The sequence below is a fragment of the Salarias fasciatus genome, chromosome 19, assembly GCF_902148845.1.
Source record: "Salarias fasciatus chromosome 19, fSalaFa1.1, whole genome shotgun sequence".
Lineage (NCBI taxonomy): Eukaryota > Metazoa > Chordata > Actinopteri > Blenniiformes > Blenniidae > Salarias > Salarias fasciatus.
In genome coordinates this window covers 13,427,133-13,452,388 of record NC_043763.1, presented here as the reverse complement: position 1 = coordinate 13,452,388, position 25,256 = coordinate 13,427,133, and the positions used below count along the sequence as shown (strand labels likewise).

The following is a 25,256-nucleotide window of genomic DNA, read 5'->3' as shown; positions in this document are numbered from 1 at the left end:
ACACGATCTGTGATTTTTTTTGTCACATTAGCACTGTTCTCCGTGCGATTCATTCGAAATGTGACCGTTTCTCTTTATTCGCTCGCGCTCAGCCCTCTCAGGAGGAGGACTTCCCTTTGTGAACCGCCGCTCTGCGTTTGCTTTCAGGAGGAGCTCCAGCGCTGGAGCCAGGCCATGGAGAAGGCCGTGCAGCCGCTGGCAGCCGAGGAGGCGTCGGGGCCCCCGGGGGCCCGAGCCCACAGCCTGCCCGCCCCTCCCCCCTCCTCCTCCGCCGCCTCCTCCCCCCCGGCCGCCGCCCCCGAGCCCGGCGCCGCCAAGAAAGACAAGGAGAAGAAGTTCAGCCGCTTCGCCAAAAAGAAGTGAAAACGATGGGAAGGCCACTGGGAGGAGGGGTTGCCATGGCAACCTGGGAGGAGAGAAAGTAGTATTTGTGTACAATCGATCAGAGCGAGCTTTTTATCACTCCATTTTTTTTTATATATATATTATTTTGTTTGAGTTACCAGACGTCTTGTAGTTTAGGTTAAAGCCATCACTCTTCTGCCTGTATGACGACAAAGGTCCACCTTTTTTTCCTTCTTTCTTCGTGTTCTTTTTAACAAAACGCCAAATTCAACGCATCAAATTAAAGCACAGGAATGCTCCTTTAGCACTCAACCAAAGAATGTTTGTAAAACTTTTCCTTTTCTTAATTTTCGCCGCGAGTTTTGCTTCGATTCTAGCCGTGTACGACGCGAAGGCTTGCACTGAGCGTAGGGGTGACTGGAAGAGTACCGAACGGCACCTTCATCAATATGCCTTATAAAATGGTTGTGAACTGTAATACTGTGCTGTTTGGATTCGGAACGCTAAAACGCTTTCTCACAACGCCGGGGGTGAATGAATCTAATGGGCTCCGGAAAGCTTTGTAAAACGCTGCGTCAGGGTCTGGGGATGGGTAAGTGGTAGTGCAGTGCTGTACAGTGCACACACAAACACACAAACATATACATATACATACACACACGCCATGTGTAATTGCAGATATGCAAACGAAACGCTCTATGCACTGTGAAGGGTTCGACCTCAACTGTGGCAGAACTTGAATTATAGTCAACACGTGTACCGAACTCTTAATTTCATATCTATTCATTACCATATATACATATACAGTATATATATATATATATAAATATAGATATATATAGATATATATCTCCAGATGCATGAGGTATGATTTAGTTTGATATGGTGCTATTGTGATATTTCTGAAACTTCAAGCAGGACCTGCCTGATTCGGCTACAACTTGACACACGTGGAAGAAGTGTGTGTTCCAGTGTGTGTGTGTGTTTCAGAGGGGTGTTTCATGAAGCTGCTGCCAGAGAAGCAGGGATTGTATTTTTTTTTTTGGTGTGTGTTTTTTTGGGAAAAAACAAAAAACCCCTCAAAATAGAAAGTGCAGCTTGCAGCCGCATGAGAGGCAGGTTAATGCAGAAATGAGCAAATCTACCCTTAAAAACAAAACAGTCTCAGTGAAAGAGTGTAGCAAACACACAAACTAAAGCAATTCTGTATTCTACATCAGACAGGACCTGGGAGTGCAAGAACTTCAGACACACAACACAAACTCAGTGAACCACCTTCGCCACTCCAGGGATTGTTTCATGTAGAACCGTTGGTACCAGAGCTCCTCATTATTCATTTTCCACTCCTGACCTGTTAGAATAAGCCTAATTTAACAGGCGATTCTCTTTATAAAACACCCTTCTGGTCTCACAAGCTCGATTTCCAGGGTGCAGCAGTTTAGCAACCTGTAACTGAACCATATTGAAAAGCGTCCCTGATGAATGAATTATGAATGTAAGGGAAGAAATGATTTCAATCGCGAGGCATTATCATTTATACATACAGGGTATATAATATAGAGTCTGTACAGTGTGGCACTGTATTTATAGATCATTTATCACCCGGGTGGTGTCTCTCTCTCTCTCTCACACAGTCTCCCACTGCCGCCTTGCCTTGTACTGTGGGCTCTGTCCCCGACCGACGATCCAACTCAAGTGACCTCAATGACAGAGGACCGTTGGGCTCACCGTTTTCTAAGAAAAAAAAATGTAGCGCGGCGGTGATCTCGGTTCAGATTTACAACCCCGATCTGAGCACAAATTAAAAGGTGTTCGGCCGCAGGTCGTCCGCCGCTACGCTACGAGTACTTTCCTCAGCCACGAGCGCACCTTGAAGTGTTTTGTTTTTTTTCTTTTTTGAGAGCCTTGCATCACATGTATTGGGTCTTGTTTCTGTTGGTCACCATATTTAACACCTTCACTCACTCCGTTTATTCCTCCACCACGACTTACCTACCTGCCTTTTTCTGTTTCAGTGGTTTTTAATCTGCATTTTGTACTCTCTAGCTATGTAAAATATCTCCAAAAAAAAAAATAAAATAATGTTGACAGGAAACATCAGATATGTTTTGAAAGAATAAAGTTTAAAATTTACTTCTGGAACTAAACAAGTGGTTTTTATTCTTGAATCTTTAAAAACAACACAAAGAAGTGCAATGCAGTGAATTTCAGAACTGATTTATTGAGTACAAACAGTTGAACAGACGCAGCCATGAAACAACAGTCATCTGTTAGAGCGAGCTCGTTTCTGAGGAGACCAGATGTATATGAACATTCTCAATGCAGACAAAAAAAAAAAAAAATGGTAGTATTTACATTCCAGTGGCTGTTGGTAAAACAATGAATAAACAGCCCCAAGACAGCGATTCAGCTTTGGGCGAGACTAATTAGATCCCAGCCTGTGAGAAGCAGGCTGAAGATGATCACTTATCGGAGTACAAAAGCCCTGAATAACAGTTCATTTCAATCTTTACAAACTCAATAGGTATGTGCCTGCAGCGGAGCGCGTAAATTATCATTTCTCTTCAAAACAAATAAGCCGAGAGATGCATACGGGGGAGATTTTTCAGCATATTGTGTTACTTTATCATTAGCCAATTTTCCTCGGTGAAGCTTCGACATAAAACCCGCCAGGACTTTTTCAGCTCCTACATTTACCCCTTCAACGACTTTCATTTACATGTGCACTTCTGCATCCTTGCTGCCAGCGGGAAAAAAAAAAAAAAAAAGAAAAAAGAAAAAGAAAAATTCACAGCCGGGCAAAATGGATTTCAAATTATGCCTTCCATCATCAGATTTTATCGTTTCACTGTGAGCTGCAGAGGCAGAAAGGCGCTGGTGTGATGCAGCGGCTGTTAGAACACAACCGACCGACCACCTACGAGGGACCGACGGCGTCCCTGCTCGTCCACGCAGTCCTACGCCGGAATCTGTTCGACATCTCGGGTCGGGTTTTTCTGTTGTCGGCAGTTAAAAAGCTACAGTAAGTTTCAGAGTTTAGGTCGAAAACCTAAGATATAAGGCACTGCGGCTGAACTGGAGCATCTCAGCGTCTAGTAAACAGCTTTTTTTGTTGTTGTTGTAGGAGGCAGTGATGAACTTTCCCGTGACGGTTACAGACGTCCCATCACATCTGACAACCTCGGTGATTGTGCTTTTAACATTAGGTCAAAACCTCCACACAAAATGTAAGAATCCCCCTGACTTTCCATCAGCCGGATTTAAAGAAAAGGACTGGGGAGGGGGGAAAAAAGAAAGAAAGAAACTGCTCTCATTCTAGGGCGAGTGCTTCGAGTTCTGCCACGACTCGCTCCGAAGCGCACGCTCACTTCCTTTTGAAATAGCTTTTAAAAGTGAAATGACATAAATGACATGGGAACAAAAAATTCAAATAAACAAAGACAACTTTATTCACGAGTCACTTTTTGCCTGAAGAAAAATTAAATTAGCACATAATCTCAAAATAATACACACGACACAATAATTAAACAATGAACCAATGAGGATTTGAGTAAGATGCGTTTCGGACCTTGGTCCTTTTTTTGGGGGGGGATTAGTGGAGCTGTCTGAAACCAGTAACCTCCATCCATCATGTTAGAGACAAAGACGCAGACAATCGGAGAAAAGCAAATCGGAGGAGAAAAAAAAACTACAAGGAAAAAAAAAGCAGCCGACCTGAGCGACGTCCCTCCCTGTCACTGTTTTCTGACGCGCTGCCACAGCCCGGCTGCTGCTGCTGATCTGGTAATAACCAGCAGTGAGAGGCACAGTCACTTCCTGTCTGCGGCCGTTTCTGATGCCTTCACTGCTTCTCACAGTCCAGCATGACTACAAGGTTGTGAATGTTAAGGAGGTGTGTGTGTGTGTGTGTGTGTGTGTGTGTGTGTGTGTGAGGGGGGGGGGGGCAGTTCGAAAAGATATAAATGTTGATCATCTACATCTTAGTGCAGGAGAGGCAGGCACACTACTGGCAGAAGTTCTTCCTGACAATTTCTTTTTGCTGTGTAAAGTGTGTGTTTATGTGCGTGTGTGTATGACTGCAAGTATGAAGTGTGTGTGTGTGTGTGTGTGTGTGTGTGTGTGTGTGTGTGTGTGTGTGTGTGTGTGTGTGTGTCTGTGAAGCAAAAGAGGCTCAAGGTTGATAGGATAAAACTTGCAGAAGCACGAGATCCATTTATTTGATGAGCTTGTCGGCTCTCTTGTTTGCCTCGTCGATGCGATGTTTGTTCATGTCCGCCTGAGAGAGAGCAAAAAAAAAAAAAAAACAGAGCGAGAATGATCAGGTGAAAAGTTTCTGTTACACAAATATTCAAACATTTTCCTATTCCGAGCAGTAAAGACGTCCTGTGGCGTTTTGTCGCGTCGTCACTGCTCTACAGCTGTTACACCTGAATCACCTGTCAGGAATCTAAAATCACAACATGCTGGAAAACAAGAAAAACCACCAAGTAAGCTTCGATGAACAAGAGAAGACATCACCTTTCAACAAGTTACATCGGGAAGTAAAGTTGCAGGATGGAAATATTACACTAACAAATGAATAAAACACCAAGTCGTGAGCTTTGATCGCGGTGAACAGGATAAATGTAAACTGATGATCAGGCTGAGCTGAGTTCATCCAGCAGGAAAGAAGCTGCCGGTCAGTCTGTCAGAGCAGTGGAACTCCTACCTTGTCGGTGATGCGGTCAATCTGTTGGTTCTGCTTATCGATCTCGTTCCCCATCTGCAAGGCCATGTCCTTCAGGTTGCCGATGATGCCGCCCACCGCTTCCAGATTCTCCTCCATCTCGTCCTCGCGGGCGTCGTTGGTTACCCTGCCCCACAGACACAAAGCAACGCTTGTTTAGAACGACGGCCGCGAGTCGCTTCCGGAAGGTTCCTGAGGACCGGATCCTCGGCGGGGTCTGACCTCTTGATGTACGGGCCCGACGGGGCGGAGGCGTTCATCTGGGCGGCCTGGCCGTTGCGGACGCCGCCGGGCTGCTTGGAGACCACGTTGGAGCCGTTGGCCTCGCCGTCGCCCTCGGTTCCCCCGACGCCCCAGGTGCGCTTGTATTTCTGATCGTTCTCGATTGACGACACCCTGAAGAGAAACGGGGGCGGCAGTCCGTGACAGAATCCAGGTTAAAAAAAAAAAGAATCTCGTTCACAGGAGGAAGTTTCTAAGGTCTGCTCCAGTCGGAGGCAGTGATTCATAGAGAATTGATCTGAAAGCCTCTCCTACCTGATGGCTTCATAATGAAGGAAGCTTCTTCTCCACAGTGAAAGCATTTAGGGAAGATTTTTAGTTTTTAAGGTTTAGAGTTAAATCTGTTCTTATCATTCACAGCGAGTCACAGGGCATAAGAACACGGAGTGTGAGATGTGCCGAGCAGAGAGCGATGTACCTGTCATGTCGGAACACTGCCTCGTCTTCTGCTCATAAACGATTGGCGATGCTCGCAAATTGAATCGCGCCGATAGTTTCAGCATAAAATGTCCATCCGGCAGGCAAATTCCAGATCGTTTTCTCTTTCAGTGTCACATGCCGCTATTACCAGGTGCATTTAGGAAACGGCTGCAGTTCATGTGAAACAGCCCTGACTGATCAGAGCCGCGTCACGGAGGCGTTCGACTTCCAACCGTGACTCGGCTGCTAAGTGGAAGAAGCCAAAACAAGGATTCTTCACAGCTCTGTGCTCATGTTTCCAATTCCACCCTCAGATCCAGCAGAATGGAGAGTAAAGAGAGACGAGGTCATCGTGGACCGCGTCGCACCGCTCTCCGTCTCCACAGCAATGATGCAAACACAACCCGACATGCAAACTGCAGAGTTTTCAGAGATTCTGGGATCAAAACGGCGGTTATGGAAACAAGGCCGGGCAGGTCGGCCACCAGACTTCACACTGCTTCAACTGAACGTTGAGTTCACAAACGGATCAAAAGGAACAAACTGAGGTTCAATGAGCGGAGAGAGGAGTCTGTCAGACGTGCAGATCATCAAAACGGGAGAACTTTGACTTGAACTTGCAGGTGGACACAAAGCGATGATCAGTTTTCATCCAAAATCTGCCCTCCATCCAAAAGTGAATCAATGTAATAAAATATTTAGGATCCGTTTGTCAATAACACCCAGAGGACAATTTCAAGACATAATGCGCATCAGCTTAACCTTTCAGGGAGATAAATTTTTCAGTAAAATCAAATGATGAAATATTTAGAAAGGGAGGCTCATTGTTTGTTGCAAGAAATTAACTTTGAGAATTTAACAGGCTTTGTTTCAGAAAAGACAAAAAAAACCAAACTGAAGCAACAAGAACATCTGAAGTAAAGATTCCCACTTTGAATCTATAAAGCTGATCATCAGGGTGAAGTTTTAGAGCTTTTTTTTTTTTTTTTTTTTACTCTGTTTGGATCCAAGCACATCACACACACACACACACAAAAAAAACAGTCATGACTTTTATCCCCTCGCGGGTGATAAACGAGAAATGGCAGCGGGGATCGAACAGGGTACCTGTCGCAGGGGCAGACGCACAGGCCGCAGCACTTGGACAGGTCAGTCAGGTTTTTCTCCGCTTGTCTCATGTCCTTGTTGATCTGGTCCATCCCCACTTCCACGTTCCTCAGCTGCTCTAAAACACACACACACACACACACAGACACACGCACCACGTCAGCTTCTCATCCACGAGAAATGAGTCTCTGGTTTGTTTGGATTGTTCAGTACCTTTATTTCATTCATTTAAAAAAAGATCAAATTAAACCTAATGATCCATGTGGGAATCTTAAAATGGGTCAATAACTGGGTCAAAGCAGGAAAACCGAATCTTTAAAAAAAAATGGGATAAAGGAAGCTGAAAAGTACAAGAACACATTAATAAGTGCACACGAAGCACAGCTTTTGAAGTTCTAGTTAAAAGCAAACCACGGGAATAAAAGAGGATAAATAAACATAAGTTTAATAATATTCATACCACAGAGAAGACCGCTCCGTCTAACGACAATCACAAGTTTATTTCTCTGGATCCTCTTCACTCTGCTGGGTTTTTCTACTAAACACTGCATTATTATTATTATTATTATTATCATGATTATGAGGAGCCTGCAGCCACTAACTGAGGTTGGGACACATTAATTCAACTTTAGTTTATAAAAATACATAACTTCAGGCATTTTACTGCCAAACTTTGCCCTTGCAATCTTTTCTTTCACGCACACGTCCGGCGACTGCGGCTGCCTCAAGTGGCGATGGGGGAAAACAATCAATATTTGTGTCACTTTTCAGGCAATCAAATGCAAAGCAATGTGTCACCAAATGCTAAAACTAAAAATGTTGTCTCCTGTAAAAATATGTTTATCCAGAGTGCTAAAAATCTGAAGTCCATCATTTCTTCAAATTTGATAAAATAAGGCAGTGAAAAGTAGTGAAACTCTAAATGTATAAAAACTACGATAAAATCAATAAAAAGGAGAGTAAAATATATGTAAAAGTATTTGTAAAACAGATAAATCTGGAACTCAGAATAGCTTCGAAAGAGAATAATGAGTGAAATTAGCGATGCTACAAGCAAAGAGAAAAAAAAAACATGAATAAAAAGACAGATAATTGGACAGACATCATTTTTTATTTTATCCTGCCTTTCATGAACCGATATACTGTCTGTTTTGTTCATTGAAAATGTTCCATAAATAAAATTGAAAAAAAAAAAAAAAAAAGACAGATAATTGGATATTTTGGTATAATTCCAGTAGATATGTACCTCCTTGCTCGTCCAGCATCACCATGGTGTTGATGCCAGTCTGTTTGCTCTGAAAACAGAAAACGTGGCACAAACTCAGCACTGAGAAGACAGCAGACGAATAAACGCATCACAGATCCCGGAGACGTTCAGAGCGGCTTCACTTCAACGTGAATTACAGTATTAGCTCTGTTCGGAACATGAAATCTAATAAGTCTGACATACTTCCATTCTTATTCTAATAACTGTGCGGTGAGAGGAGAATAAAACCTTTTCTCTTCACGTTTCCATTCTATTCATGTGAAACACTCGTCTGTTTTCATGTGCTCAGTTGCGATTTTGAATATTGTAAGCCTGGATATTATATTACTGAGACATTCATTCATTGATCTGAAAGGTTCAGACACACTTAGTGGCCTTTAGAAAGCTCGGCTTTGCATCAGTGAGGGCAGAAATGTCACAGTCTCACCTCCTCCGCCATCTGCAGCATCCTCCGAGTGCTTTCCAGTGACTGTGGAAGAAAAACAAGAGGTATCAGTGAATAATGAGAAATGAAGAAGGTCATTATCTAAAAACAGAGACTGGTTTGGAATGTCGTCACACTGAAGAGTTTTCTCCAGGAAAGAGGACTGATGCTGCTTCTTTTTTTTTTTTTTTAATTTGTTTCTCATTCTCCAAGTGTAATGAAGAGAAAACCGACGCTCACGTCAGATTTATAGGGCAGTGGTCTGGTAACTTGAATACTAATGGCAGATTAGAGAATCAAAACAAATATCGCTGAGGCAAAAGGACAGATGTCTTTTTGCGTTGTTCTGAACTGTATGACTGAGAATGATGGTCCAGATATTTCCTCTCTGTATACTCCAACACACCGGCTGAATGTCAGGGAATGGAGCTTTTTAGACGGCGGGAGAAAAGATGGGGATTAAAAAGAGAAAGATAAGAAGAGATAAAGAAAATGAAAAGATAAACATGAAACATGCAAAAAGCAGTTGTATTAATATTCATTGCTACAAATCTACACAACTGGATACAGCAGTGATTGAAGCTGCAGGTAATTGCTGATTGTTGTCTCAATTTGCTCCTCCGGCCATTTTTTAACTTCAGTTCTACAAACATATTGTGATAGAGGTTAAATAAATGTCCTGGGGAAAAAGTAATAATGATGACTTTAAAGAGGAATCCTCTTTTTTTTTTTAATAAATGAATATTCATAATGGTGTTCCTGAATATTTAACAGTTTAGCATTTATCTGTACAACTGCAAGACAAATTTGTTTATGAACAGTCTGTCAGAATGTATTTAACGTGAAACCCACAAATAATAGCAGGAAAATATTTTGTTCAACAAAACATCATTAGAGGTTTTATACAAATGTGATGCAGACTTTTATCCGATAACTAGTAATTTAAACATTTTATTAATCAATAGAATTTTTTCCACTTACTCCACTTTAGCTTTTATGCTGTTTTTTTCCCCAGATTTTTTTAGATTGCTGGTTGGGGTAAAAATGCAATTTAATTGGTTAGCCTTGCTACAGAAAACTGAAACGGCATGTTTTTTTATTTAAATGAAACGTGAACAAAGTATTGTGAATTTAAAGGCATCATCTTGTTTGGAAATTGCATTTTTTTTTTTAATTTGCTTACTTTTATTAAGCAATAAATACCAAATTCGTTAAAGCTAAATTGCCTGTTTTTATTCAACACAATCCATTTTTTTAATAGGGCATCTGAATGTGAAGTAATGGAAACAATCATATTTCTCCAAAATAGCTTCACATATAACAAAATGTATTTAATTTCTGTGTTCTTCTGTATTTATTGCGAGCATTTAATTACTTCCGTTGATGAATTATTTGGTAATTATCCAGAACAAAAAGCGCCGATATTTCCTGCAGCCAGTATATTTTCTTTTCTTTAGCTTACGTTGTAAAACGAATGTTTACGGGTTTAACATTTTTTGATATAATCAATGGCCTCGGCTGCGTCACGCCGGGCTGTTGGTCTGGAGCGTGACATGGACGGACGCGAATGCACAGCACAGCGACAGAAAGCGCTGAAGGCGAGCTGGAATGCCGTCGGTCCAGGTGAGCTACGCCTTCTCCGTCTCTATTATTAGAAAAATGCTGCCGATAAGAGACGATGAGCTGGAAAGCCGCGCGGGGCACGACTCCATTGTTACCACCGCTAATGAACTGTTAACAAGAGAGAGTGGGGACCAGATTCCTCATTCTCTCTGTGTTATGTTTGCTGCGAATACATTAATCAGTGAGTTGAGAAACAGACAAACATGGAATTGGCGAGAGCGACTCGACGAGCACAGCCAGGTTTCTGTTGGCGAAGCCAAAACATCACTTGGGTGGATAAACATTACATTATGTCTCCTGAAATCCTTGAACTTGGCTAATTAGGCCTGAAAATGCGGTCGAAGCCAAAATTTCCAGATTGGGGTGCTGTGAGAAATCTTTGAGATACAGACAATTGCGGGGTATTTTTATCATTCGTTTGGGAGAGCTTGAATGGGATGGTTAGGTGAGCTCCGTGCAGGTTCCAGCAGGCGACGTGTGAAGCTTTTCAACAAAGAATTCAAGCGTTTCTCTACCCGGAGAAAGCACAATTACGGGCTTTAACGGGCTGCGAAATACCAGGATTATGAGAAGTATCACACAATGAGTTTTAATTAATAGAAAATAAAGTTGAAGAGCGGAAACAGAAAAACACATGTTCGTTCGACACAATATTCTAAATCTTATGCTAAATTCCTGTGTTTTCCTGACACGTTGTCAGTCGTGCTCGGTGTGTTAGGGGTATGAGTGGTTACCCAAAGCCAGACTGGTAAGTAGTATTAGCAGAGGGACCCTCCCACAAACTGTCCCCTGCATGATCTCCTGAGACGGCTGCGCAGCAGCAGAAGGCGGAAAGAGATAAAACGGAGAAATTGCAAGTTAAGTTAGAAAGCAGAGAGAGCAGGAAAAAAAAAAACAGCTGTGAAAAAAGAAGAAGAAGAAAGAAGCAGCAGAATATAAAACCCTCTGACAACCGAAACAGTCAGATTTACATGAGGGTGACGTGTGCAGCTACAGCGAGTTAATATGCCTCCATCCGAATCAGATGGCTGATTGTACGATACCCTGGAGTGCTGATTAAACAATTATCTCCTTGATAATAAAACACTTAGATATAGCTGACAACATTCAAACTGTCAAAACCACAGAGGGGTAAGGGAGCTATCAGGCTAAATTAGGCGTAAAGCCTTGCACACTTCCTATTAATGCCTGGCTTAATAATAAACTTGGAATGCAATGAATCTAATTACCCACCTCGTGCTCTTTCAGGTCTGCTATGCAGCAAATTCTAGATTATTTTTTGCTACTCATCCTCAGCCAGGCCAAACCTGGCCATCTTTAACATGGCTAAAATAAATCCTGGTTACTCTTAATGACGGCAGGCGTGGCAAATTGAATTAATTCAATTTGCTGATTAGCTTTGTTTATGCTGTTGTTTCAGATGAATTTGAGAAATGATGGCGTGCTAATGGGAGACGCTTCAGGCGTGCTGGTTGGTGGGCTGCTTTAACCTTTAGACTGACGCAGGCTGACTGAGTATTTATGCAGGTATTTCCCAAAATGTCAAAGTATTCTTTCAACGCTTCCTTTTTTCAGCTGCTGCAGCTGCATTAGTTTCAATTATACTCTATTTTAAAAGCTGCAACTAAGGTGAAGGAGAAGCTGTTTGTGTTATATTAGAATATGTGCAATAGTGCTGTGCAGAAGTGAAAGCAAAACCAAAAATCTCTGCAGGTTGCGTGGGAAAGTGTCCGTTTCATTTTCAGCATAAATTCATAATTCAATATTAGCAAGTCAAATTGACTTTCATTTAATTGATTATTACAATTTTATTTCCTCTCAAGGAACTTATCACAAGCATATCACATTACATTATGCTGATAATCAATTGGAATTAATTGACTGAAGAAACACCACCGTGCACCAATTCTCGTGGTTATACCAGAGACGCTTCTTAATGAAGAAGTAATAGAACATCTGTTGCTAACTTTTTCTGTTGAGGCTCATTCCTACTGTCCAGTCATACAACTTTCTCTTCAGCCAAGTTTGAGCTTCTGATATGAGTTTTACTTTAAGAAAGTTTCTTTCTCAAAGAAAAAAAACCAAAAACAAAACAAAACAAAACAAAAAAAAAAAACAACAAAAAAATGCCAGAGAAAGAGGCCTTCTGTGTGTGACTCAGTACCTCGTCGGTCACTTGGTTGGCCTTCATTGTCATCTCCTCCACAGTCATGTCGTCCATGTTGGCGGTGTCCTTTTTGGAGGCTCCTCCTGTGGCACCAAGCTCAATATGTTGTGGCCTAGAAGAGAGGCAGAGGAATCGATTACTACCAAGCCACAGACATGACCTGGGTCGTCCTTGAAAAGGTGACACACTCTGTCAAGAAGTCATTTCCTCGACGGCACAGCAACTTTCTACAGCAGATCAAGATTTCAAAAAATATAAAGCCTTCTTTAATCAAGTGAGCTAATGTAATAGTAACAGTAATCAATTAAATTGTACTCAATTATAAATGAGTACTATCAGGTAACCGGTGTATAAATTACTGTGGTTAGAAAATGATTCAAATGAAAAGCACAAAGTATTTTTCTAAACACATTTAAATGCATTGTCAACAGCATTCAATTCATTTACCCATATAAAATATTCACTACAAATACACTATGATAAACACATGTAGATGGAAATGGGATATTTTTCATTTTTCTCTGCTGAAAGAAATGTGCCTTAAAGATGTTGCAATAGTGAGAATTGTATTTAAAAAGGTTCAAATTGCATTAATGAAAAATAAACTCAAGAACTTTATTCGTAGTGAAACCGTGACTTAGGTGGGTCAATGTTCCAATTTTCAAAGACCCTGATGTCACGTTGAGCTCCAGGTTGGCTACTGGCACTGGTGTGTACATAATGCTTCTGCACAGGGGTGTGTAAACTAAGCAGTCCAATGAAGCAGTAAAACATGACAGTCATCAGTTTATAAGCTACTGTCTTTGGAACTGAAAATCGTTATGCTACAAGATCACATTTTAAAAATTGTAAAATCTCTACGGGTGACAACCCCACCTTTATCAAAGCATCATTTTCTAATTCTTTTCACCTAAAGCAAACCTAGCGCCTGATAAAAATTTGTCTCGAAAAATAAACTGTGGTGACAAAATCATAATCACCCAGTTGTGTTTCAGGAGAAATCACACCTCATTTTCGAATGGCTGCATTGGATCTCTGTCTGTGTGTATGATCGAATACCAACATGAACACACGATATTTGCCAAGTTCATTTCACCTGAATGGAGACAGAATCATGATGCAAAACCGAAACAAATCAGGCAGTTTTACTGCTAAAAGACTGATGCAGTCGGAAAATGAAGGTCGCAAAGCTGTCGGAAGTACATGTTCCAGGACTCACCAAATTCGATTTTGAAAGAAAATGTGCAGCTATAGTTGTCAAAAGATTGCGACCACTCTCACAGAAGTAATCTAAATCATACCAAGTTCATTCATCTGGTCCACTTAATTAGGTGCATTTCAAGCATTATTTCATCGATCAGCCAGGTGAATGGAAATGTTGGGATTGCCTGATGTGAATGCTGGAAATGCTTGGAAAAAAAAGAAAACGGTTCACATAAAAAAAAAATTACAAATCATGTAGAAACTTTCTTAAAAAAAGAGTTGCAGAAAGCGTTTCTTCAATACTTATCAGATTTGTATTGTCCAGGCTTGTAGAGGATATTATAACTATATCATCTGAGTTATGCAAGGCCTGGATACCTATACTTATTGTGTTATCCACATTATTAAGTTTGTTGTGTTCGTAACCATTTCTAGACTCCACAAAACCGCATGTCCATAATGCCACTACATTTCAGCAACACAGAAAATGTAAATAAATTAGAAAACAACAACAACAACAAAAACATCTTGAGGGGCTTTATATAAGCAATTGCTTCCTTCAGATTTGGAAGTGGGATGAATGCTGTACTCATTTTAAAGGCTTAAAACACATTGTGAGGTGCAGTACACACAGGAGAATGTGAAATAACACTGCATCCAGTCATTACAAGCGGATACAAGCAGACAGCTAAATGGGTTAAGACAAGAATGATCCCCTCACTGCTTTGTATAACCTCATTCTACAATCAAAACTGACTGATGAGTTTTCCTCTCTCGTGTTGACATCAAAACTAACTCTCAACAACAAAGCTTTTTATAAATGAGCGTCTTAAATATTTATGACGGACTAATCATGTGCGATAAGATAAATAAATCAGATGAAATACACGCAATGAGATGTGATGCAGAAAACGAAGGACACCAAATGTTATTATGGGATGAGAGACTACATGCTCAAAAGTACCTTTATGGACCGCATACAGGGACCGCTGTGCCACAGAGGTTATATACCGCATCTAATTAACTGACTGAGACCACGGCGGAAGATTTACATACACACAGCTGCCATGTCTGAAAAAGAGCAGGTAAAGTAAGTGCATTAAAATGCTAATCAGTCCCATCTTTAGCAGCTTAATGATAAAGGCTTAAGGATTCTCAGTGTCACTAGAAAATTAATAAAGCTGGGGAGCAGTGCCACAAACATTACACTCCTTTTCTTTGGCAGATCAACTTCAATAAATAATAACAAAAAGACCACAGTTGTGTTCAGATCAGCATTCAGATTTCATGATCTTGCACAATATGTACAACAGCAGGGCGACATAAGGATGTGTCACTACCAAGCTGTGAACAGCAGTAGCACAAAAAAGTTGATTGTGGTTCCCCAGTCAGGGCCATGTGTTGCGAAAATTGACTTTTTTTCCTGTGCTCGCAATGTATTATTTTTTTAAACGGTTGCAGAAAAGAACGAGTCTTCAAGACAGTGCAGACAAAGCCTGGCGGATGAAAGCAGATATGAATAAAATTCTTCAGTTTGAGATCTGAGAGCAGGATAAAGGAGGAACATAGCAAAGAGAGATACAGCAGCAGCCACAGATGTGTGCTCTGCAACAGATTCTGCTGTACCAAGTATTCTATGTGGTTACACAATTCAGAAACTGGAGCAATAGGTGCGGTTTAGTTGTGTTTTTAGCCGACAAACCATTTTTGTATAACTTGCATTAAGTGTTTAATCTCTGTGCCTGAACACATGATGTGCAAATTAGTCTTGCAATACATTTCAGCAGATATGAATCCACACCAAACATTCACACAATCCAGTATCAAAGCACACAGAAATGCCTGGTGTGAACACAGCCAAGGACATGACCTGGTAAATATGAGGTAACGTGAGATCAAACCCATCACAAGATAAAATAATCAATTTGCAGGTATCTGCACAGTCAAGGACAGAGATGCAAGGTAGCACAAACAACTTTCATTTTTTATTTTTTTTTTTCTAAAGAAAGATTCAGATCCCAGCATTCAGAAAAAGCTCCATCTCCTATCATTCCCTTTCCTTTGCAGTGCAAGTGACATTTTCCTGTTTTGCCAATAACCCTTGAACCTCAAGTTCCTTTTCAAAACCTGTAGCGGCTGAACATCCTGAGGAAAAAAAAAAAGAGGAGAAAAATGGATAATCTACTTGGCAGACAGTACAGAGGATTTAATGTTGTTGACTCTGCATTTCTTGTGGACAAGAGTGCAGTTGGTTCTCACAGCCTTGACTGCTTTTTCCGACCGATTATTGGACTTGGCACAGTGCTGATGTGAGTTTACAACTGTAACATTGATGGTGGGCTCATTCACACATTTTGCACTCCTCTGAAAGCCACAACAACAGCAGATGAACACATCAAGAATAAAAGATCAATTTTGTGTGCCGGTCAAGTTTACCAACAAAGAGCAAGCCATTGATCCACCGTCATGACCCAATGAGGAGAGGATTACACTCCAGCCACAAACAGGCACTAGATGTTACATTTTAAGACCTTATTTAACATGTCTATTTTCAAATCATGTTTGAAAACAAGACAAAACGTGACACAACAGTACAACAGCAATAATTTAACAAGCCTTACAGACATACCCATTCATGATGGCGTAGTTTCTTCACAGCACCAGCAAACAGTGCTTGTGACAACAGATCCAACAGGGAAACACATTTCTTGTTCTTCTACCCAAACAGGTTTCGCCAGATCTGTCTACCTGCACACAGTTGCCTCTGTCCCCTCGTGTTGAGTACACATCTTCCTTCTCAACTGTTCAACATGACACTTTATGGACATTATACTGAACTTATTCCTTAATTTCTAACTCTGAACGAAGTCAACACTTGTATTTTGGATGGCAGTGGGGGTGAGAGACAGTCTGGCCAGGGTTGTTGACTGATAATACAAACCCGTGAGCAAAAACAAACAATGAGATCATGCTGCTAAGGATAAACCAGATCCAGGACGTTTCATTGAACGATTAACAACAGAAAAGAGCTTTTTAATGAGGTTTTCTCCACCGGCGGACACTCATAACTGGAGTTATGAAAGGCGGGTGGTTGATTATTCCCATCGTTACAATCAGAAATGTGTTGGCGAACACCTGACTGAGGTTATATGGCATTCGGGAGCAAAGATAAGTGCTGAGGCTCCGTGTAAACCTGTGTCACTTGATCCAGCAGGCGACGAATTCACAAACACGAACTACAGGTAGGTTAAAAAAGAAAAAAAAAAAACAAGAAGCGTAGATTCAGAGTAAACTCCCACACCCAACACACGAGTTGGTGACAACACACTTTAAAAAACTAAATGGAAAGAGTTATGATAATGACAGAACAGTATCGAACACGGTGTGAAAGCATATAAAAGTTGTCTTACATGGTGTAAAAAGTTATTTGGTGATCGTAAGGTGATCCGGAGGGCGCCTCGTTTAACTAGCTAAAGTAGAGCTAGCTCGCTAGTTAGCCAGTTCCGCTTTCCTGTCAACTGCCGAACGCCGCCACTCAAACTAAGTCAAGAGCGAAAAACCCAGAGAGATAATTGTCAAGAGCGTCAATACTTACAGTTTACCTTCCCTCTTTGTGAGAAAAGCGGCGTCGCTGCTCCACCTTGTTGATGGTATGTAAACTTTGCTGAGGAAACTCCTGCTGAATTCCTTCACTCCGACCGAGTCACCAGTCTGCTGCCTTCACGGGAAATCGGAAATATGGAAACCGTTCAAAGAACCGCGCTGTGCTGTTGCTCTAACGTAGAAACAGAATAACACAGAACTACAGAACCTTTAAAATTGCATTCATATTTCATATTTTCATTTCCTGCGATAAGTTAATTTGGAATTCCACTCTTAGTCACCCAAATAATAATAATAATAATAATAATAATAATAATAATAATAATAATAATAAAACTAATAATGATTTTATCGAAGTTTTATCAGATTGGAGTTTGCGTCAATGTAGAAATTGTCCGGTTAACAAACAAGCAGTTTAAAAACGAATATTGAAATTAACTTAAGAAATGTGTAGTCATTTTAAAATGCACGATCTCCAGAGTTAAGCCACATGCAGGTAAATATTTTGTGGTTATTTTGATCCTTTTTTTCATAATTTAATTATGTTCTGAATGGTGTTGCCTCTATTAATATAATCACGTGTTCTCTCTTTTTATGTGAAGCTTTGAGCTATGTGTGTGACTGGTGGTGTTGTGTAAAATAACATTATTAACAACAACAATGATGATAATAATAATAATAATAATAATAATAATAATAATAATAATAATAATAATAATAATAACAATAATAATAATAATAATAATAATAGTAATATGACGATGATGATGGTGATGATGATGGTGATGGTGATGACGACATTTCTGAGCTTTTTATCATGACTAATCGATATTTCTTTATAAGTTTCTAACATTTGAAGGTCCTAAAAAATAGAACAGTAAAAAACTACTCATATAATCACATAAAAACGTGCAAACATCCATCAGCTGCATCAGTACTGGCAGAAATAAAACTTAAAAAACGGATTCAAATACCTGATTGTACATTTTTTGAGGCATTAGATTACTTACAATCCTCTCCGTTTCAGAGTTGAATTTTGTTCTCATTCATCTCACAGCTGTTTACTTTGAAAGTTAATGTTTGAATAAAGAGCATATGACTGGTGAACCCAGCAGCCTGTGAAGTTGCTCCACCTCAGAGTAAACTCATTGAGGACAGGATGAGCACATGAACGCAGCACATGATGGTGCGCATGTCCTGTCATATGACTCCAGAGAGAGAGAAAAAAAGAGGCGCTGCTCATTCTCCCCACATGAGTGCAGCATTTACCCTTCACCTAGACCTCCCCCCTCACCCCCCTCATCTGGGTTTTTGACATGAATTCAGACTGCTGGATAATTTTCATGGTGTTTCTGAGCGATACTCTGAAATCTGAGCCTCTAGCGCTGAATCTGCTGTGTAATTCCCCAAGTTTTATGGTTTAAACCACAAGAGCCATTTCAAGGTGACTGCAAAGACACTGGGAATAGTGCCAGGCAACATATCAGCTGACAAAAGGCAAGTGTTTTTCCTCTCTAACTGCAGCTAAATATTTTTCCCTGGTGGGTTGCCTACTGCTAAATACCCCCAGCCTGCCCTGTACAGTCTGTAACTTGTACAAGGTTTGCTCCAACCTGCCCTCACCAAACTGCCCATAGCGTCCAAATGATGCCTTGCTCTCTCTGCCCATGTATCTTTTATAGAGTCTACATAGCATGCATTATTCAGCAATAACACACGGCCCATCTGGACTCCTGTGAGTGTGTCTATGCATGGGTGTCTATGCATGGGTGTCTATGCATGGGTGTGTGGTCTGCAGTTAACTTTCCTGCTGTGCCATTTCACGCCACATCCAACAGTGCTTGAAGAGCTAAGAATTAGTATTTCCTCTCTAATTACAGCGAAGGTATGATGTGTGTGTGTCTGACAGGGTGTGTGTGTGTGTGTCTGTGAGTGTGAGAGTGAGAAGGGAGGGGGGCGCAGAGGTATAAAAGGGAAAGGAGACAGAATAGAAAGCAGTGAGTGAAAAAGAGATAAGTGAATGTGTAATAGTGACTACAGATGGCACGTTCAGGATCAAGCTCTTTCATCATGCTGTTCCTCATTAATAGAGATGGGAGTGCTGCCCTAATTCCATAATTCCTAAATCATGCCAGTTAGTTGAATGTGAGGAGACAAAAGTACGGGTAGAGAGGAGAATAGATTGGTCTACGGACTGTCAGTGTGTCTGAGGGCGCAAGAAAGCAACAGAGGAAGAGATGAACGGACGGTAAGAAAGAGGAAAAGAATGGAGAAGGGTTGCCATCTGTATTTCCTAGCTTTGCTTTCTGGTGGGTGCCAAAACCAACATCATAAAAGCCAAATTTTTTCTCGCCAATTATTCTCCCATGTGTACTGCAGCCAATGAGAATAGCTAAAATAATCAAGTGATTAATTAGATCTGGAAGAGAATACATGGGGACATAATAGTGTGTGTATGAGCATGTGTGTCGGTGACACAGCCCAGATCACTAGTTTCTCATGATTTCAAGGGGTACATCTGCTCAGCTCTGGCACCGTTCCAGTTGTGTCACACATCCATCTTTTCTCTCACAAGGACTGAGACATGGGAATGTTTCTTCCCAGGCTCTGCTTGATCGGGCTTAATTTTACATTAGGCTAATTCCACTGGTACCTGATACTTGTCAGGACAAAGAATTGGCTGACCAAGCGTACATCTCTATATTCAGAGATAATTTTATTCCCTCGTCTCCTTTTCACTGGAATCCACTCTTTCTCCGTTTGAATTGAGCTCTCATATGAAGCAATTTGATGGAAACTAGAGACATCGATAGTCATTAGCCCGCTTTGCACAGGAGGGCCAAACATAGTGAGCCAAGGCTCATCTATTATTCATGTACCTCAGTTTTTCCCCAAAAAACAACGTTTCTGATATTCTTTTTGCATCACGCTGCCAAAAGCGACAAGTCAGTGGTTTCAAATAATACTGTTTAAACGGTGCTGATAAATGTTTCAGGCCAGCAGTAGGCCTTACAAATCTCAGCGGGGAATAATGTCTATTGTCCGTCTATTCATGTCCGGATCTGGTGAAAACCTATTGAGTCTGAAGAGGAACGGAAACTTTTCATGTTCTCTTTTTGAACATCGAAGGTTTAACCAGATTGTGATTGTTCCAGGTGTTGCTCAAGGACATTTTGATGGACATGATTTATATTGATGGGATCACACCTATAACTTTAGAGAAAGAGACCCAGCTCTCTAACTTTTGGAGTACAATACAAGAGGTATTTAGATGCCAGATTACTGTAACTGAAATGTTGTGTCTTTGAAAAGAGCTTATTAGTGATTATTGTGTGTAAAAGTGCAACCCCATGTAAAAAAGTTTATTTTATTATAAAAAAAAGGACATGCCACTTCTAATAAAACAATTTATGTTTTCTGAACAGTGTTTTTTTTTCTTTTTCAATTTTTTTTTTCCAATGTTTGATTCTTTGTGTTATTTAGACTTGAGGGGCAGCGCTGCCCTCGAGGTTGGGGTCAGGGAATCAAGCTGCTTTGAATCCCACTTCAGACAGATCGCTGCTGCGCGTCCCTGAGAACGGCCGCTAACCCCCAACCGCCCGTGAAGGGCATTCAGTGGCAAAACTTGTGCCAAATCAAACCGGAGGATCACACCATCCACTGTGAAAGGCAGAGAAAAATGAAAAAGAAAACAAAACAAGAAAGAAGAGTTCATCATTTCAGCCTTAGAGGTATCAAGCACTTCTTCAAAGTAGCTCCATCTGGTGAGGACTTTAAGCGAGAAAGTCTGAAGGATGAAAATAAATACAACCCAGAAGCCAAAGTCTTTCCAAATGAAGCAGTAACTGAAATAAAATTTCAAGAGTCTGACAGAAATAAACCGATGAATGCACGCTGCTGTATGAGTTTGGCTTGTTGACATGAATAACCTGGTGTGTGGAGTTAAACAGCTGCTGACAGCTAGTCAGGTGCAATGAACCCGCTGGAGAAGATGAGAGCGTAATGAGACGACATAATTAAAAGAGCACCTGTCAAACCCCAAGTGATGGAAGTGGAGAGTGTTTGAGTTTTGCATTGATTAATTTCAAATGCAGCCTTTTAATTTCATATATAAACTTATGGCACTTTTTCTCATTGAGTCACGTTATCATGATTTTTTTTTTCTTCTTCTATTGTAATTGATGTACATAAAAAAAACGTGTTCCTACTCTTCTGAGAGTTTAACATTTCAATCTGTGCTTGTGTGTGTGTAAAAAAAAAAGAAGAAAAAGTAGATGGAAATGATCAAGTACACATCTAAAATGTGACAGAAAACTTTTCTCTTTCAAAAGCTGAAAACTGAGAGTGGAACGATGTGATTTGTAAATTGAATTTTTTTTTGTAAGAGTTGAAAAATTATATCTCCAAAACAAATAGTGTACTCAACAGAACAATTGTCCTGACTGGAGTAAGATGATTTATAAATTATAGCGTGTTGGAAAATTGGACTGGGTTTTTTCTGGGACCAGAACCTTTTCTGTGAATCTGATGGGAACGAGAGAGGAAGGCCTATCAAGCCATTCAGTCTCCTTGTTGTCGGCAGTTTAGATTAGCTGTCACATCATTGAGGGAGAAACAGCTGAAGAATGGAGAGGGGGGGATTTCATCTGAATAATTTCATGCTTTGACTGGCAAACCTCAACGCTCGCCATCCAAAGACTTTTGACGTCAGAGGAGGAATAACTGGGCAAAATAAAAAAATCCAGGTGAGGTCTGTTGTATAAATACAATCATCTGAGAAAAGAAAGCGCACAAGATTAAAGTTATTTCACATTTCCACAAAGAAATTCCACTCACTTGGTCTGTTTTGTTGAGTAGACAAAAAGACAATCTTTATTTGTGTGTTTCTCTCCTTGCTCTGACTTCTGTGTTTAATTTGACTGACTGACTTTAATGACTGAGGTCAGCTTCCACAAAAACACCACGAACAGAAAAGGAGACAAACTCATACATGACGCTCAGACCTGGAGGCCTCCTACCACTACCAACCATGTATCACAAACCAGAGAAGAAGAAGAACGATAGAAGGACAGCATCAGTGGAATAGAAGAAGAGAAGACACAATTTTTTTAATCTTCCACAGGCTATATCCCATCACTGCATCCCACACAGGAGTAATTAACAGTGATTTTAAATGCTACAAAAATAAGATGAAACAGGGAAAGAAGTGCTTCCCCCTTGTTTGTGTTTTCTTGAGTGTGTTTTGTTTTGTGTGTCTGTGTGTGTCTTTGTACATGTGTGTATGTCCATGCCATGTCTTGGAAATGTCTAGATCTGCAATTTCTCCTCTACGTATGTCGGTTCTTATGTGTATCTGTACATGGGTCATCCTGCATGTGTGTATGTGTGTGTGTGTGTGTGTGTGTGTGTGTGTTCACAGTGCTTACTCATTATGTTCACTTCCCAACATTAAAGAAGTGTCAGTCCCATGATAAACACACACTTTCTCTCCCTCCCTCCCCCTCCCTCCTCCACTCGCTCTATCTCCGTGCTGTTCCCTTTATAGTCATGTCCATGAATGCCCCGACCATCTCAGAGGAACAGTCTCGTTATCAAAGACTACGTGTGTGTGTATGTGTGTGTATGTATGTGTGTATGTGCATGCGCATATGTGTGTTTTTGTGATGCTACCACGCACACACGCACACACCTCGCCTCATTTGCCACAGTCCACGCGCTTTCCCTTGTTGGTTTAACCCTCAGACCCAGGACCAGCTTCAGTCAGTGTTTACGTTCATTGTGATCTGGCCTGGGCTCCGAGGGCTGATTCGCAGTCGGTTTCACCCCGTGGGTCCATTTATCTCGCGGCCCGAGCTAATCCATCAACGACTGAAAGCCAGACGGGAGAAACCGTGTGAGGAGAGAGGTTGAATTTTCCTTTTGATGTCTGAAAGAGTCTCGGGGAGAGCGAAGAGAGCGGTGGCAGGGTGTTTCTCATTTTCCTCATGAAAAAATATATCATCATTAGAAACAAGATTGATCTGAAGGTTTCACAGTGGTCATGCAACTCAAGTGTCGCCTCCTTTTCTCATCGTCCTCTGTTCCTCTTTATCTCAACCCCGTCCTTCCCTCCCTCCCTCCCCGCGTGCCGTCCATTTGCATTCCCGAAGTGTCCGTCCCGCCAGTCCGAGAGAAGGTACTGTAAGTGACCACAGTCATAATAATACAGAAAGACAAAGAGGTGGGTGACCAGTGGTACATTCATACATGGGAAAAGTCATGGTTCCAAAAGTCACCCGACCCGATCGACATTAGACAGTGCTCAAGACGCCTGTGCTGACCAGGCTGTGATAAATGCTTTGTTTAGAAACATGAATAAGACAAAACACGCCCAACCTGAAAATCTACATCTCATCAAACCCACCCAGAACATGCCCTCGCCCGCCCGCTGAAACAGGCTATGGTTATACTTGTCAATATAATGTGAAATCTTATAAAAAAAAAAAAAAAAAAGAAAAAAAAAATCTAACTGCATCAATTTTATATCACATCTCCGAGTCTGCATCTGAAAATATCAACACATAACATCGTGGCCACTTTTGGCTCCCCCTCTTTTCATTTGCTCTCGTTCGCACTGGAGTTGGAATTGGTCCAGATAGTATAGAATTTCAATTACAATGCAAGCTTGGCTACTCCCAATTCTTGGTTTGAGGATGGGATAGCAATGTGAGCAAAAATCCAATTTTTGTGCATCCAGGCCTATCGCTTAATGCATCCTTCCGTGATTGGATGATAGGAATTGCACTGAAACGACAAGTTTAATCATAGCCATGGCTACATCTACCCCACCGGTGGCCAAGAGTCAATAGTTAAATCAAAAGAACCCCCTGATATGAGTGCAGAGACATTTCTCTTGTGTTTTTCAGCTGAGAGGTGCTCTTCCACCTACAATTCAGAGATCAGAGATGAAGGGTGGCTTCCCAGACAGCTCGCACCCCAGCCCGCTCAGCCAGGCCTGGGAAGGGTGTCCGTGGCTGGGCCAGGAGGGGGGGCTGGCAGTGGGGGTGGTCGGTGGTTGTATCGGGGTGGAGGTGGGAGAGGGGGGAGAGGGGGGTTGGAGACAGAGGGCTTCCCTGAGGGGGCGGTGGATTCAGAGGGACAGCCAGCCCAGCCCATTATCCCTGGGTGGGAGCTCCAGGAAGAGAGGGAGAGGGGGTCACAGCCGGGAAAGGAGTCCCAGGAAGAGTGAGGCCAGAGCAGCTAACGGGGTCACGGCTCCCGCCCTCCAGCTCGGACCTCCGTCGGTCAGGAAGGGCTCCGGAGAATCGTATCCCGACCCATCTGAAACAGAGAGACAAGAAAAAGAAAAAAAAGACAAAACATCTGAACTGAGAGGGACGCAAGACAGATGTGAAGACAGGACACTAGAAAACAGAGCCAGGTGACAAGGGAATAGGAAAAACAGAGGGGTGAAGAAGTAGACTTTCGGGTGGGCTTAAGATGGGAAGTGAATGGCAAACAGCAAAAACCGTCACCCTTCAACATCCAAGGGAAACGGCTGGGAGTCGATGGCAGAAATGGATGATGGGGGAAGGCGGGAGGAGGGGAGGGCGACAGCAACTGAGCTCTGCAGGGGGTTTAACCAACCTAATTACAGTTTAATCACAGAGACTAGGAATCTGGAGCAGCTGACACACACAGACACACATGCACAAGCGCACACACACACACACACACACAAAAAGACATGGAGTCACACACATGTTTCGGCGCTCACAGCTCACCCGGGTGACAACATCTCAGAGAAGAAATGGAAGTTGCAATGTCAGACACATTACTTTAACAGCACAAAAAAAAAAAAAAAGCAGGGAACTCAAAGAGGAGCTGCAGCAATGACAGAATGAAAGAATGTATGTTGTTTCAGTAATTATGGAGGAGGAGAGAGTTTCCTTCCCCCTTAGCAAGAAATGGAATGATCTGAGCCTGGAAAGCTGTGAAAGCTGACTCTCTTTTTTTCTGAGAATCTTCAAAGCCATGTCATTATCTTGGGAGATATGTTACAACCCGGGTTTGATTCCTCAGTCAGGCTTAGGTTAAAAACTCATGACGT

The 25,256-nt window shown here is 41.6% G+C and overlaps 3 protein-coding genes across 10 annotated transcripts in view; 1 reads left to right on the top strand and 2 right to left on the bottom strand.

The window, feature by feature from the left end:
* Nucleotides 1-2,687, top strand: part of sptb (spectrin, beta, erythrocytic) — a 39,903-nt gene extending 37,216 nt beyond the window's left edge. For 2 of the 3 annotated variants that reach the window (XM_030116299.1, XM_030116298.1), the window contains exon 37: nucleotides 148-2,686. In XM_030116299.1, coding sequence (XP_029972159.1) covers nucleotides 148-363 — 216 coding nt within the window. In that variant the 3' untranslated portion in view covers nucleotides 364-2,686. Of the gene's footprint in view, nucleotides 1-147 lie in introns of all 3 variants that reach the window. The other variant, XM_030116297.1, reaches the window with a different exon arrangement.
* Nucleotides 2,547-17,282, bottom strand: snap23.1 (synaptosome associated protein 23.1). 5 transcript variants are annotated; one of them, XR_003933525.1, is made up of 9 exons: nucleotides 16,194-16,235; nucleotides 12,359-12,473; nucleotides 8,575-8,616; nucleotides 8,127-8,175; nucleotides 6,881-6,998; nucleotides 5,294-5,467; nucleotides 5,054-5,198; nucleotides 4,496-4,621; nucleotides 2,547-4,455 (listed from the first exon to the last, which is right to left on the bottom strand). XR_003933525.1 is itself a non-coding variant. In XM_030116302.1 (8 exons), the coding sequence occupies exons 2-8, from the start codon at nucleotides 12,413-12,415 to the stop codon at nucleotides 4,559-4,561; spliced, it is 648 nt and encodes a 215-aa protein (XP_029972162.1). In that variant the 5' UTR covers nucleotides 12,416-12,473; nucleotides 17,160-17,282; the 3' UTR covers nucleotides 3,458-4,558. The 5 variants fall into 5 exon arrangements, 3 of the variants coding, with proteins under 3 accessions (XP_029972162.1, XP_029972161.1, XP_029972160.1); XR_003933524.1 differs by having other exon boundaries at nucleotides 2,547-4,458; nucleotides 4,499-4,621; XM_030116302.1 differs by lacking the exon at nucleotides 16,194-16,235 and adding an exon at nucleotides 17,160-17,282 and having other exon boundaries at nucleotides 3,458-4,621.
* A 4,968-nt stretch (nucleotides 17,283-22,250) lies between these two features.
* The window catches only part of LOC115407021 (ephrin-A2-like), a 74,563-nt gene continuing 71,557 nt past the window's right edge, over nucleotides 22,251-25,256 (bottom strand). The window contains exon 4 of one of the 2 annotated variants that reach the window (XM_030117337.1): nucleotides 22,251-24,487. In XM_030117337.1, coding sequence (XP_029973197.1) covers nucleotides 24,363-24,487 — 125 coding nt within the window. In that variant the 3' untranslated portion in view covers nucleotides 22,251-24,362. The remainder of the gene's footprint in view (nucleotides 24,488-25,256) is intronic. The other variant, XM_030117338.1, reaches the window with a different exon arrangement.

What these genes read in the sequence shown, in the direction of transcription:
- snap23.1 (XM_030116300.1), bottom strand. An exon ending in CCAACCAAGTGACCGACGAG is followed by an intron (nt 8,617 to 12,358) that starts GTACTGAGTCAC and finishes TTTCTTCCACAG; the next exon opens with TCACTGGAAAGCACTCGGAG. An exon ending in TTGACCGCATCACCGACAAG is followed by an intron (nt 4,622 to 5,053) that starts GTAGGAGTTCCA and finishes GCTCTCTCTCAG; the next exon opens with GCGGACATGAACAAACATCG.